Here is a 14,361-nt window from a genome sequence, read left to right as displayed (position 1 = left end):
ACCTCATTTGAACACGACCTTGTTGGAAATGGATCCAATTTCGCTGATTTCAACGTCAACTACATCCCCATGGCCCAGCAAACCGTTTGAAAACCAGCCAACGCCGTTGGGTGTGCCAGTCATGACCACTGTCCCTTGTTTGAGAGTGCGGTTCTTCGACGCGTAAGCGATTAGCTGCTTGACGCTAAATATCATTTCCCTTGTCTGAGTATCCTGTCTCTTTTCTCCATTGACCTTGGTTACCAGATGGAGTGCTTGGGGGTCGGGAATCAGCTTTGTAGAAGCGATACAAGGGCCGATCGGTCCGAAGGTATCAAACGACTTAGAATGGCCCATCTGGTTTCCCGAGATCTCCACTGGGATTAGACTTCTCGCAGAAACGTCGTTACCTATAGTGTACCCCAAAACATAATCGAGAGCGTCCTCTTCCTTCACATCCTTCGCATCTTTAGACAACACGAAGACTAGCTCGCCTTCGTAATCCAACATCGGCTGCGCATCATCGTGGGCGACAATGTCGTCGAGAGGACCGGTGAGCCTTTCAGCTGGCGCATGAAGATGACGGGCTTTGTCGGGATGACGAACTGCCTAAACATGTCAGTGATGCTTGCCATCTCGAAATTACCGTCGGAGGTCATTCGTACGTTTGTCTCATTGGAGTGGAGCTTGTAGTTGAGACCAGCACATAGTACGGAAGGTGCATCGGGAACTGGGTTAAGCAACTATCACAGCGTTAACCTCGCACAACCTCAATTGGTGAAAGCGCACTTCTGACCTTTGCTACTGTGCGTTTCTCGTTTGTCCTGGTAAATCCGTACTGTAAGTTTCCGACCACGACATTGACCTGGATCCCAATTATCTCCTTAGCCGCCAGGGGCTTGGCCAAGTCGCCGTACGACGTCCTGCCCTCCCCATCCACGAAACGAATCAAACGGTCAAATGACATGATGAAATATTGTTCTCGTGATCAGATGAGCTTGAAAATTTAGGGTTCACTTGTGCTTGTAGGTAACTCTGGAGATGAGCCGAAATAAACATTGCAGCTTTTGAAGAGAGAGTCCTCCTCGGGGGTACTTGCTCATATGCTAACGTCAGTCAATCATTCCGGAGTCCTACGTGAAACCCCAAAAGCCCTGCGGATCGCGTTCTCGGAGAGTTTGAGCGACGGCTCCAGCGGGTGCCGGGCTTTGGGGACGGAGAGACCGAGACCGATCAACGCGTGCAGGGGCTAGTCTGCTCGGCATCCGTCTCCCCGTTTCGACGCCGTCGAAACGAGTTATATCCTGTGCGATCATGGAGGAACTTCACCAAAAGCCGCCCATGGGCTCCGGACCTCTTTTCCAATTGCCACCTCAAGAACCTTCTCCACTATTTCTCATTGTCGTGGCCATGGCGTCTCCAATTCCTGAGAGAATCAACCTCAAGAGCCTGATGTATGTATGGTACACACATACGAACATCGACGCAGCGGACAAATTTCTGACCGACTTTGGCCTCATACGAGTGCAGGCAACGCCAGACAAGATTTGGTATCGCGGCTTCGGCGAAAGCCCGGCCTGCTACATATCCGAGAAGTCCGCGGACGGCAAGCCAGCATTTCTTGGCGGCGGATGGAGTGTTGACACGTATGACGACCTGAAGGCTGCAGCTGAACTGCCGGGCGCTCCCCCCATTTCCAGGGCCGAAGATGTCATAGGAGGCGAAAAGGTCACCCTGACGGACCCTGCGGGGGGCTTGGTCCACCTTCACTGGGGTCATCACGAACGCAAGATCGCCCAAGACGAGGTGCCAAAGAAGCTGACCTACAACACTTGGGATACGAAGTCTCGGAAGGGGGGATTCCAACGCTTCGACGACGGGCCCAGCGACGTCCACAAGTTGGGACACTACGGTTATGAAGTCAGCCATGACGATTTCGAGAAAGTCCGTCAATGGTACTTCGATACTCTCACCCTCACAGCAACAGACTCCCTCTTCAATCCTCAAAACGGAAAGGACGTCATGACATTTATGCACCTTGACAAAGGTGAAAAATATGTCGATCATCACGTAAGGTCCAACCATACATCTTCGACGTACTGGCGTTGACTGTTTTCTAGAGCTTTTTCGTCTCTGCTGGGGATGTCACGGCCTGCACTGCAAACCACTGCAGCTTTGAGGTCGACGACTTCGACAGCGAGATGAAGGGTCATAACTTCCTCCTGAAAAAGGGATGGTCACTCGTTTGGGGCATAGGCAGACACTTGCTTGGAAGCCAAATCTTTGACTACTGGTTCGACAACGACGGATTCGTGCTGGAGCATTACGCGGACGGAGATCTGGTGAATTGCAACAATCCACCCCAGCGAGAGCCAGCTTCCCCTAACAATATCGCCATGTGGGCGCCTATGTTGCCGCACGCATTTCTTACTCGAAACAAGGAGGACATGGGAAAGAGTCTTGGGCCACCACCGGGTGCAGAGGGGCCCCCAGCTACAGTCCCATGAGGATAGCTACCTTAGATCACAAGTACAGACGCTCATCTCACCCTCGACTGAGTCTGATTTATCTTGACTGGCCACTTCCTCTGTTCGTGATCATTCAGAACTCTGCACTATACACCAACTCTTTGTCACGATCGACCTTACCTGATGCCCGTCAGCGTCAACCTGGCCGGAATGAAACGGAGCTTGTAAGTTCAGGGTTCGGAGCAATTATCAAGATGATCAAGTTCCAGAACCTTGTCGTACAGCGGGTATAAATGACCCATTGGATTCTCTTTGGCTCAATTGATTATCATAAGTTCCACTGATCACGAAAGTCGCATAAGCATGGAAAGCTGTCGCATTGCTTCGTGGGAAACAGAAAAGCTTCCATCGAATCAATGAGGCTGAGAAATATTCAACCAATGTCTTGCCACGTCTTCTAATGAACGTTTGAAGGAAGTTCAAATCGAAAGTGTGGGGTTAATGCAAAATATATGTACAAGTACCTATCTAAGGAAATGATGCAAATGAGAGAATGCATGTCGGATCTTTGTTGCTAATGGATAGCTGTGCCTGCAGAAGCGTCCTACTACTCTTGGACCAAGGCATCGCGACGATTATCGGTAAACGATGTAATGATTCAGTTCTCATACTACTGTGCGCGCAGTACTTCCTCCAAAGGATCCAGATCCATGTTCCCCTAACGTCGAGACAATGTCAGTAGATACTCGACTCACGTAAGATGAAGGTTGTTACCTACATAGACCTGCCATTCGGCCAACTCTTTCTTCCATGCCTCCTCGATCAATGACTTTCTCTCCGATCTGACCTTCAGGCTCAGCGGAAGCCTGCTTCCAGGGACTCCCGGAAGTTCTTTCTCCATGTAGTCGTCAGGGTTTAACGGCATTTGGGTGCCGGGCCGAACCCCAATGTCAAAGGCCCATAGCGTTCGCATGATGGCCACGGCAAATGATCTTTCGGCAACTTGTACACCTGGGCCTGGGAAACGTCATGAGTTTGTGAGCCTGAAGGGAACATATGGGGATGTCAGGTCCCAAGGAGTGAGTGCTCACAAAACCGTCGGCCAACTCCGAACGCAAAGTGGTCTCTTTGGGTGGCATCAGGTAGGTTCGCAGATTGCTGGGTCTAAATATCGCGTGCGGGTTAGGTTTTTCTCCATCGATGTGATGTCGAAGAGCAATAAGACTAGATCAACTCACTGACAACTTGTCGCCCTCCCAGCGTTCTGGTCTGAATGTATCGGGATCCGGGTGACGCTTGAGATCTCTACCAATCGCCCTGGTTGACAGAGAGTCAGCATCAAAACTGTTCTAACTTGATGTGCCAAGGTCTTTCTGACGATTGAAGATGGAAGTCTCTTAACGTACCAAATATTTGGTCGAACAGTAGAGCCTGCAGGGATGACATAGTCTTCGTAGGCGATGTCGGCGGTGATACGATGAGCGAGGGCATTTCCAACAGGCGGGCGCATTCGCCAAGTCTCTTTCATGAGATATCGCACGTACGGTATCCGTTCGATGTCTTCCCAAACTGGCAGTCTATCTCCTACGGCATCGTCTATGATGATAATCAGTCAAGGTTCGTAGCAACTCCACAATCACTGCATTCTGGATTTCTTGCTCTTTGGAAAGTACGAACCTATCAACTTTCTAGCGTGCAGCTGAACGCGAGGGTTCATCATCATCTGCTCGAGGAACACCCATGTACTCACGCGGCTCTAGAAACAATTATTGTTATGCGTGACGTTGAATCATTTGCGATAATACTTACCGTGTCTGATGCGGCCGCTATCAATTTGAGGGCGACATAGGCAGCCTCAGTCTCACTAGCACCAGACTTATCTGAACTGGTGAGAACGCGTGTCATGAAGGAATCCGGAGCTGATCCGGAGTTGACAAGCTTCTTGGCGTACTGATTCATTCATCAGTATTCCACAAAAGATGAACCGAGAGAACGACGGAGGAGCATGTGGACTTACATTCATCCGGTTCTGAACAAATTCAACGTCAGAATTATGTCTCTTGATGCCATTCTTGGCCCATGGCTTCAAAGCCAGTGGCAGGTAGTCGAGCGCCGTAAAGATGTCGGCGATATAAAAACCAGAGATTGTCGCTAATTGGGGTCTAAGTGAGCATTGGTGAAGCTGCAGAGGAATGGCATTTTACTGTACATGTTATCTCATCGATGGCACTTTCTGACAAGGGGTGAGTTAGTGTCTGCAAGTTAACCAAGTTGGGCCTTGGATAACAATCTACCAAAAATATATTGGCTTGCTGCGCTATCAGGTTTTGTTATCTGTGATGAACCACTATTAGTGTGAAGGCAACTCCTTGCATTTTGCTCTAACTGACCTCGAGCCCGTAAAGCTGGGATGTGAAAGTGCTATAAACGTAGCGCCCAATGCTATCCCACAGATTCGTCTGTTTCTCTGTGCCTGCATTTGGATCTTGCGCAACCTGATGTAGAAATTTCAGCGTTTCGTGATACAAAAATGGCAGACCAGCATCGGCACGCTGAACGCTTGTGAGATTCTGGAGTGCTATTTTCCGTTGCAACTGTGAAGATATGACATATCAGCAAATGCGTTGTATCAATTGCCAGATCCATGAACATCTAACCTTCCATCGGGGATTGCTGGCATCCAAAAGATCCATGCTTTCATAGTTGGTGATGTACTTCTGTCCAACAAGCCAGGCGGGCCGCTCAGATGAAATCGCTGCATTCTTTTGAAATATCGCGGCACAAGCGCGGTCGGAATTGATGACATACTCGGTATTGGGTCCAAGAACGACTCGAATGATCTCGCCATGCTCTCGAGCCCATGCAATCATCTTGAGATGTAACAAGCCACCCGCGCTCACAACGTCCATGAGATTTCCCAGAAATGGGTAACCCTTTGGAGCTGGAGGGAGGTGCTGCATTGCCGATCCCTTCGCTGTCCACAAGTAAAACGCCAGAGCCAGAATCGCAAGGGCGACAGTACTCGTGGTTCCCGAGGCGACACCTGTGATCTCAGTGGTGTCAAATTGTAGCAATCCCATCTTGAATAGATAGCAATAAGGGATGTGGTCGAAGGGCTATAATGTTGCTGAAAAGTTGAAGGCACTATTTTCGAGAGGAGATTCTTTTACTCGTAGGAAACAAAACCTGGAGGTCAGGGAGCAAGAAAACACAAGGAACTGAGTTACTCATCTTCCTTTGAAAGTGTCATGCAACCACCCTCAGAGCGATTCAAAGCTTGATTGCTTGAAGGATAGAGGTGCCTAATTGATAGGAGTCGGTGTCCGAGACCCCGAATTGTAGACACTCGGACTCATCGGTGAAGAAAGGCCGAAAACATTTATTCTACGCACAGTCGGCATCGGAATGCCGGAGAAAGATGCAGTTGAGTTTGACAATCGTTGCTCCCCGAAGGACCTCGTCAGAGCCGAGATACTCGAGAGTTACACGCTATTGTGTATGCTGTACTATGTGGTTTTCTTGGCTATGCCAGTTGAGAATCTCCTACCGCCAATACGGAATCAGTGGAAGCCTCTATAAGTCTTTTGATATAGAATTCCTATCATCATTTCATGCTGATCGCCAACTTGTCTTTGAATATGCCTGCAAACCCTCTGATTCTCGCGTTGCTGATTGAAACAAAGCCATCGAACCATGGACACTCTATCATCGTATGCAGTCAAATCGCCGTCGATCGTATCGCCGTTCCTTACCTACTTCTCGAGAACCAATGGGAATAACTATGTCTTCATTGCCTTATTTGCGCTGCTGGCACTACTTGCCGTGTTCTTCGTGGCGCGTAGCTGGGGCCGGTTCCGCCCCAACGTACCTTTCGCTCTCGAGGACGAGTTCCCCAGTCGGAAAGAAAGGGTACAGCAATATGTGCAGAATTCTCGAGAAGTTCTAGCCAAAGGGTATTTCAAGGTGAGAAGTTGTAAATCAGTATTGAAATCGATTTTTCATATTCTAACTAGAATTAGTTCAAAAACGAAATCTTTGCCATTGATACCCCACTAGGTTGATATTGCTTCCCATTCATCTCACGCCCAAATAATGTACGTCTCGGGTGCTAAAGAAACGCTTTGTTTTAGGGTGCAACATTGTTCTTCCCATTCGATTCATGGATGAACTGAAAAGCAATCCCAACCTCAGCTTCAGCGCCGCCTTAAACGAGGTCCAAACACCCAAACTCTCCCCGATGATTTGAACTTGAGAAACTGACAACACTTAGTTCACTCTTGAACGGTACACTAAAGTTGGTGCCCTACCAGCCTGGTCAATCAAGCTGTTCTCGGCGAAGTTCAATCCAGCCTTAGGTGAGATCATTATATCAGGCATTTCTATTCGATTATTCTAAGTCTTGTGTCATCAGATTCCTACGCCGAAATATTCCAGAACATGGTTGGCGAACATATTGCGAATCTGTTACCTCCGGCTCACGGAAAAGGTACGCCATCGCCAACGTTCTGACAGGTAGCAATATTGCACACTTTCTAACTCGTCACTTGTCACACAGGCTGGGCCTCCATAAATGTGTGGTCATCCACCATTCCCCTCATAACGAAATCAAACGTTCGAGGCTTTCTCGGTTCCGATGCCGCCGAGGATGAGGTCTTTCTTGATGTTGCAGGCACATTCATCATCAACCAAATTGTCTACTCGATAGGTGCAAAACAGTGGCCGTCTTTTCTCTTGCCAATCGTACACAAGTACCTCCCTGGTTTCCCAGGTCTCGCCGAACAGTACAGCAACGGCGCAAAGGTGGTCTTGAGGCAGATGAAAAACAAGAAGGCCAATGGTCTCAAACCTTTGTCCGATCCCCCGAGCGTCTTCGATTACGTAAATGACGACGGTCAGTATCTGGACGATTTGCAACTCCAAATGAATATCCAAATGCCTCTGTGTGCTGCAAGCATCCACACTACAACATCAACAGTCGTTCAGTGTCTTTACGACCTGGCCAGTCGCCCAGAATATCTGCCAGCTCTCCGCCAGGAAATACAAGAGGTCACAAACGAGCATGGAGATATACTTACAAGACGCGTAGCTTCCAAATTGGAAAAGATGGACAGCTTTATTAAGGAAGTACAGCGGTTTTGCTCTCCTGACTTGAGTACGTCCCTGTCATGACTCCTTCCCCACACATTGAGACTTAAGCTAATGCCATCATCACAGCTACGTTCCAGCGCAAAGCCACCGGCCCGGTCACTCTGTCTAACGGTTTTCACCTCCCAAAGGGCGCAAGAATTGAGGTTGCCACCGGTGCCATCAATGCTGATGCCGCGCTCTACGACAATCCCTCTGAGTTTGACGGCTTGCGATTCTACAAAAAGCGACAAACAGAGGAAGCCCGTTCAAAGTATCAAGTTTTAAGTGTGAGCAAAGAGGATTTGGCTTGGGGCTACGGGCGAGCTGCATGCCCTGGGAGATTCCTCGCCGATATGCTGATCAAGATGATCCTCGTGGAGGTCTTGAAGCGATACGATATCAAGATGCCCGACGGTCAAGGCAGGTATGAGAACATGGAGGTTCAAGGCCAGGTAAGATGACCCAAATCAATATTAGAAAGACGTATGCGCCGTCAGCTGACATCTCCCACTTCAATAGACACTTCCAAATGAACAGGGCGAGATTTTGATACGGGAGAGGGATGTAAATGAATAAACTTCCGTAGCCGCCGTGGTGAAAGACAATCGCAAGGATCAACCCAGTAGGAGCACACTTCCCATCAGCACTCCCGCAGCGGACGTCAACCTTAAATAGCAATCTTAATCGAACTTGGAGTCGCATTAGAGCTGTTCACGTCATCCGTCTGCGTCTTCCCATTTTTTGTTGCCCATGCCAGTACTATATGAGACAGGTAAATTTTGGTGCTATCCACCTTGAACACATTGAATCTGAAGAAGTGACTTTTCTTATATTGGGACACAGCAGGTGGTAAAGACTCGGCCAATGCACTGCTGCTTCAGATTCCAGTGCAGCCCAAATACTGAGAGGAAAGAAAGTCCACTGATGCGGATTGTCTAAAGATGCAGGCTTACACAGACTCACGAACATTTGGATATCCCGCGGCACGTATACACCCAGCTGTGCGTTTTATTTACACCTTTGCCATCTTCATTGCTTCCTTCAGGAACTCTCCAATGAGGCTGTTAACATTCTTGTCGCCGGGAGGCAACATTTGAGTACCAAACGCGCCAGCCAAGCCCTTTTCCCTATTGACGAACCATGCCATTCCGGGCATGGCGCCCCAGCTCAATGTATGTCGAGGCAAAAGAGGAGTTTCATCGAGGGTGACGAGCCCACCAATGCCAAACGACAGCTTTCCAAGCGTCTTCTCGCCTCCAGTCAGATTTTCGTGCATGAACTAAGATGCAACCGATCAGCTTAGTGCTTTATGGAGGCTTCAATGCGAAGAAGCTGGGTGGTGAAGATATGCTTACCGGCATGTTCATCAAACCCACAGCTTGAGGACCGGTCTTCGAGAACTGTGGTGTAAACATGGCATCCACGGAACTTCGCTTCAAGACTGTAGGATTGTCCTTCAAAAGGTCCGCCAGGACTTTGACCTGGTCTGCGACGCTGGTAACAATTCCGATCCCGCCTGCATCGGTCACGGCGTCTGCGGGATACCACGGAGCCGTCGGAACCAGCTTCCCTTCCGGGGTTCTCATTGCCGTATCCATTAGCTTTGCGTTGATCTCAGGCCGAGCATTCAGATGGAATGTCGTGTGTCGCATTCCCAGAGGATCAAAAATGTTCTTTTGCATATTCTCTCCCAGCTTCATATGGTTCAATCGCTCAATGATGACGCCGGCCCAGTCCAGGCCGCCACCGTACGCCCAATTCTCGCCCGGCTCGAAGACCAGCGGGGTGGAGAATGCCTTTATGACATCTCCGCTAAAGGAGAGTGCGCTCTCGCCTCTGGACTGTCGCCACTTCATCAACAGAGGGGTTCTCCCATCGTATACGATTCCGCTTTGGTGGGTCAAGAGATGTCTGAAAGTGATTTTGTTCGCAGCTGGCGTAAGAATAAGACCACCGTCTGCACCCTCGGAGAGGATGTCGGGGTTCTTGAGCTCTGGCAGAAGCGACTCAACCTCATCGTCCAAGGCAATTTGTCCTCGCTCAACAACTTGCAATGCAGCTACTGTTGTCAATAGCTTTGTCCACGAGAAAGCCCAGTATGTGGTATCCTCATTGGGGACTTCATCGCTGTCAAACTTGACGCGACCGGCGCCTTTGCTGTAGAGAGTCTCCCCTGGTAATGTTCACTGATTAGATCCACACACCGACGTAACATTCTAGCAATGGCATACCATTTTTGTCGACAACGGTCGCGAAAACACCGAACACGTCATCAGCATCCTTGGCGGTTCGGGCGGTGAGAATGTCGTCCAATGTCGAATCCATGATACGAATGTGATGTAATTACGTCCAAGCGGGAGGTTGCCTCTCAAAAGGATGTTTACGAGCATTCTGGTCATTGACCATGTCCCTTTTTATCTGTTGGCTGGGCAGAAGAATGTCCACTCGCCACAACCATGGTGGCCGCGCACCCCGCAGACGGACTCAGCGGACAATTGTGTAAGTGACAACTCCGAACCAGCCCATGCCAAGTATGCCAAACCGGCTCCCAACGGATTCGGGCTCCGAACTACACACTTGCATGAAAGAGTTGGTTTTCGAAGCGCTCGGCTATGGTGCCCCGAGACCCCTGGAAGCAGATTGATAAGGAACCTGGGTTATCTCGGTTGGCCCCTGGTCGTGCTTAGTGATAGGCCTAGATCGATTGGCTCGACACCGAGATAAATCGTATTTTCTAGGTGCCTTCAGAATGAATCACCTTGCAACCTGCGTGTTTGTGTTTACCAAATAGATTTCACCTTGACATATTGCTTCTGGAAAGATTAAATAAAAGAACATGCCCCCTCCGCAACATGACTCGGAGGAGATGGAAGACACCATCGTAATCGCCCAACAATCTGATCTCGGCTCAGGCGCATCTGCCCAGACCACCGCTGTGCGGTCTTGTTTACTCTGCCGTCAGTCCATTTTCGTTATTTGAGTCGAATTTTCCGCCAAGTGATCTAGCATAAATATTTCTGACACACTGAGCCAATCTAGGTCGGAGAAAGGTCAAATGTGACAAGAAGAAGCCTTGCGACGGCTGCTCCAAGGCCGGCGTGGAATGCGTCTATCCTATGGGCCGCGCAAGTCGACGACAAGGAACTCCCGATCCTGAGCTGACCAACAGATTGAAAAGGCTTGAGGACGTGGTCAGGAGGCTTGGGCCATTTATCGGAGAAGAAGGAATACAACAAGCCCTCCAAACCGCCGCTCCGCAGTCGCCCCACGGACCCAAACAATCCGCTTCCGCTTCCGATAATAACCCCTCTGCCACTCCGCCGCCTGTGTCTCTGGAACAAGATCGATATGAGAAGCCTCAAAAGATATCGCCGAGTCAAGAGACAGGAAGACTGATAAGGGAGGAAGGGAAAAGTCGTTATATCAGCGGCTCATTTTGGGCGTCTTTGGGGGTTGAGGTAGGATGAACCTGGTTCAGCAACTGGCAGCAGCAACGCTATGGGATCAAGAGACTAACGAATCCCAGCTCGGCGGCGAACACTATACAGCTGAAGACCCAGGGTACGATGCTGATTTTGAATCTCTCGAGTCTCATGTCTTGGCCCACAACTTCGATTCCATCTTCGGGAACAGCACCGCGCAACCTGTGGATATTTGCACGTTGCACCCTACCTCTGGAGCATATCGTTGGAAGATGTGGTCTTTATACAAGCAAAATGTTCACCCGGTCGTCAGTTTGTTTCATCTCCCCTCATTGGAGCAATGGTTCCACGAATCAACCGAGGTGGCATTTGGCATACCACGAAACATGGAACTCGCCATGTTCTGCATATACTACGGAGCTGTTACCAGTATAGACGATGAGGACTGTCAATCTTTGTTCGATATGGAACGCAGCCATCTCCTCGCAAAGTATAGGCTCGGTGTGGAAAAGTGTTTGGTCAGGGCTGGCTTCATGGATACAGATGATCGACTAGTCCTGGAGGCGCTCTGCGCTTTCCTGATTATCCTCCGCCGTCATGATGCGAGGCTGTCTTGGAAATTATCAGGACTCGCTATCAGGCTGTCCCAGTCTGTAGGAATCCATCGTGATGGCTGCACACTCCATCTTCCCTTTTTCGAGGCCGAGATGCGGAGAAGGCTCGCATGGCAACTGTGCAACATTGATGCACCGGCTCAGGAAGATTACGCTTGTGATCCATCCATGTAAGTTCCAAACATACTGGCCATCCGTTGTAACGAGGGCAAATGCTGAAATATTGGTGCACACACAGGCTCGAGATGAGCAGCTTCGATGCAGGCATGCCCATCAACGTGAATGATTGCGATCTTACTCCCGATTTGCTAGATAGACCACCGGAGAGACATGGCTTCACTGACAGCACATTTCTTAGGGTGCATGTTGAGGTTACGCGTCTCTGGCGGTATGTGTTCGACTCTCGACGGCCTCGAGACCGAGGCGAGAAATCAGTAGAATCCATGACGGATACCGAGAAGGACGAATGGCTCGAGCAATGTCATCAACGTCTCCACCATGATTATCTGAAGTGTCTGTCACTATCGGATCCACTGCAATGGGTGAAAACTTATTCTCTTTCTCTACTCTCCTGTTCCTTCACGCTATCGCGATGATCTGGCTCCAACATTGACTCTAACAAAGACAGGTCTCGGCATTGTATGTGTGGTGCATGCTTCTTGAACTGAAGCTCAATGTGTTCAAGCCGTTGCAGTACCCAGCGAGATTCAATACCGCGAGGCGAAACGAGCTTTTTCTTTGCTCTCTCGAATGTATCGAAGCATCGTACCGACTTCAACATGACCGTCGCAGTGAAAAGTGGGCATGGTTTTTCAAGTCTTACAACCAGTGGCATGCTCTCGCCTTTGTACTTCACGAACTACGCGAACGGAGGGCCGGCAGCAGTGTCGGTAATGCATGGCGCGCGGTAGAGCGGGTCATGGCATCTAGATGGGAAACGCCGTGCGAGAATTACCGAGGTGGGCATCAGTGGAACACTATCTTGCGCATGTGGGAGGCTGCCAGGGCGGAGAATCGCAAGGTCATGCGGTCTCCTCACCAAGACACCGAGACTTCTATGGGCGGCCTGCGCCCGTCATCAGCGGCATTGACTGAGACCAGTATGAGCCGAACACCTCTGAAGGCTCCTGCATTTACGACGGCATCTTCCGACCCAGCAAATACAATGTCCCTATCAGGTGGTACAAGATGCAGTGGCGTCGACTTTCAAGAGTATGCTTCTTCTGAAGAGATGCCATCATTCCCGAAACAGGCCAACTTCTCGATGATTGATATAGAAGAGTCCCCTGAAGACAGATACAGCACCGTGTTTAGTGATAAGACTCTGGTGATACCGGGAGTAGACGATTGGACGGAAGAATTTGAAATAGACTTAGAGCTATGATTGGCCTGATGGGTATCTTGTCCTTGGTGCCTTTTTGTTTATGGCTAAAGTAATCGACTTCCAGACAACTTCTCAGGCGCCTCACAGTCGTGTCATGTGTGTCACCAATATCGCGCCGCTTCGCTTTCGAACCATGCCCACGACGCTGTACAACTCATAACCGGTCGTGACAAAGAAATTTCCTGTGTTTCAACGCACGTTGTTGATGAAGCGGAGAAGAGAAGAGCTGATCTCACCCGAGTAGGAAGGTGGCAGCAATGAATCTAGAAAATAGTAGTCTCGGACTCCTCGGCGTGGGGTCTCCGAGCTCGTTCGGACAGAAAGCGCGACAGCTGATTATCACAGCAACTGCCCCAGAGACGCCTTCGGACTTTTTCGGTCAATACCCGCGAACACTGCTTGCCACAAAACAATGCCAGAAATGCCGCAAGTTCGTTCAATATGATACTACCTCACCTACCTGAGAAGCCAGCATCTCACACGTAGAGATAAGCAACCCTGGGCGAGTGATATCGGAGCAAAGAATGAGGAGGACGCACGAGCGGACTGGACGAGATAAGACGTATCAAACGAATAGCCTCTTAAATTAAAACAAGCCTAGCTAGATAAAAATAAAGAAAAAATAAGAAAGTGTTGTCCTTCATCTTTTTTTGGGTTCTGCCCAGCACGCAAGGGAGATTTCGAATTCTATACCCTTTCTAGCCCGATCATTACTTGTAAAACTGTCCAATAATGGATTTAAAAAATAAGCGCGAAATAATTCAAGAGCCTGCGGAAGAACACCCTCCCCACGACTCTGTTGAGGGCACCGGAATCGTGGATACATCTTCCAGTCTAAGACAGCCGCAACAATTTCAGCAACGGTTTAATCTTTGGTCAGCTGTTGCCATGGGAGTATGCATTGCTGGGACTGTAAGTTGACGAAAGCTACAAAATAAATGGAAGAAGAGCCGAGTGCCGTTCGATTAGTGCTGACAAGCTTGCTTTCCCAGTGGGAGGGCATAGGATCGGTCATACTGCAGGGATTTAGTCTGGGAGGCGCCCCAACCGTCATCTGGGGCTATTTGCTCGCAGCAGTTGGCTTTACATGTGTTGCTGCGTCCTTGGCAGAGTTGGCGAGGTAAAATGTCTTGAAACAGGCAGTTGCACCGGCCTGCCGGTCTTGTTGTGGCTTCAAAACATTGACTTACAGCCCGTTGCGAACAGTATCTGGCCTACGGCTGGGGCTCAGTATTATTGGACAGCAGGACTATCTTCGGACAAATGGCGGCCATTGGTGGTAAGTCATTGCGGGCATACGCCATCTACTATAACTTACAAATGCATAGTCATATTATGTTGTCTGGGCAAGCCTGTGCGGGCTTCTT

The 14,361-nt window shown here is 49.5% G+C and overlaps 6 protein-coding genes across 6 annotated transcripts; 3 read left to right on the top strand and 3 right to left on the bottom strand.

The window, feature by feature from the left end:
* Positions 1 to 3: 3 nt before the first annotated feature.
* fahd2-5 (Fumarylacetoacetate hydrolase domain-containing protein 2) lies at positions 4 to 946 on the bottom strand (the record flags this gene model as incomplete). Its single annotated transcript, XM_032030437.1, has 3 exons — positions 4 to 588; positions 645 to 722; positions 776 to 946. The coding sequence occupies 3 exons, from the start codon at positions 944 to 946 to the stop codon at positions 4 to 6; spliced, it is 834 nt and encodes a 277-aa protein (XP_031890288.1).
* Positions 947 to 1,293: 347 nt separating this feature from the next.
* On the top strand, positions 1,294 to 2,486 carry mcpII-4 (Metapyrocatechase 2; the record flags this gene model as incomplete). The annotated part of the gene is made up of 2 exons (XM_032030438.1): positions 1,294 to 2,049; positions 2,100 to 2,486. 2 exons carry the CDS (start codon positions 1,294 to 1,296, stop codon positions 2,484 to 2,486), a joined length of 1,143 nt encoding a protein of 380 aa, XP_031890289.1.
* A 631-nt stretch (positions 2,487 to 3,117) lies between these two features.
* atE (Cytochrome P450 monooxygenase atE) lies at positions 3,118 to 5,527 on the bottom strand (the record flags this gene model as incomplete). Its single annotated transcript, XM_066151483.1, has 9 exons — positions 3,118 to 3,165; positions 3,226 to 3,464; positions 3,539 to 3,611; positions 3,686 to 3,764; positions 3,854 to 4,043; positions 4,125 to 4,203; positions 4,257 to 4,397; positions 4,465 to 4,476; positions 5,105 to 5,527. 9 exons carry the CDS (start codon positions 5,525 to 5,527, stop codon positions 3,118 to 3,120), a joined length of 1,284 nt encoding a protein of 427 aa, XP_066008931.1.
* A 613-nt stretch (positions 5,528 to 6,140) lies between these two features.
* BOA4-1 (Cytochrome P450 monooxygenase BOA4) lies at positions 6,141 to 8,035 on the top strand (the record flags this gene model as incomplete). The annotated part of the gene is made up of 3 exons (XM_032030440.2): positions 6,885 to 6,933; positions 7,003 to 7,599; positions 7,662 to 8,035. The coding sequence occupies 3 exons, from the start codon at positions 6,885 to 6,887 to the stop codon at positions 8,033 to 8,035; spliced, it is 1,020 nt and encodes a 339-aa protein (XP_031890291.2).
* A 551-nt stretch (positions 8,036 to 8,586) lies between these two features.
* On the bottom strand, positions 8,587 to 9,899 carry lovD-4 (Acyltransferase LovD; the record flags this gene model as incomplete). Its single annotated transcript, XM_032030442.1, has 3 exons — positions 8,587 to 8,853; positions 8,930 to 9,747; positions 9,806 to 9,899. 3 exons carry the CDS (start codon positions 9,897 to 9,899, stop codon positions 8,587 to 8,589), a joined length of 1,179 nt encoding a protein of 392 aa, XP_031890083.1.
* A 511-nt stretch (positions 9,900 to 10,410) lies between these two features.
* On the top strand, positions 10,411 to 12,994 carry bik5-3 (Bikaverin cluster transcription factor bik5; the record flags this gene model as incomplete). The annotated part of the gene is made up of 5 exons (XM_066151482.1): positions 10,411 to 10,531; positions 10,614 to 11,032; positions 11,101 to 11,780; positions 11,849 to 12,152; positions 12,239 to 12,994. 5 exons carry the CDS (start codon positions 10,411 to 10,413, stop codon positions 12,992 to 12,994), a joined length of 2,280 nt encoding a protein of 759 aa, XP_066008930.1.
* Between the last annotated feature and the right edge of the window lie 1,367 nt (positions 12,995 to 14,361).

Source organism: Colletotrichum fructicola, assembly GCF_000319635.2.
Source record: "Colletotrichum fructicola Nara gc5 chromosome Unknown KSG_Nara_v1_contig03, whole genome shotgun sequence".
NCBI classification, from domain to species: domain Eukaryota; kingdom Fungi; phylum Ascomycota; class Sordariomycetes; order Glomerellales; family Glomerellaceae; genus Colletotrichum; species Colletotrichum fructicola.
Note: the sequence above shows the minus strand (reverse complement) of the source record. Positions and strands in the feature narration are given on the sequence as shown.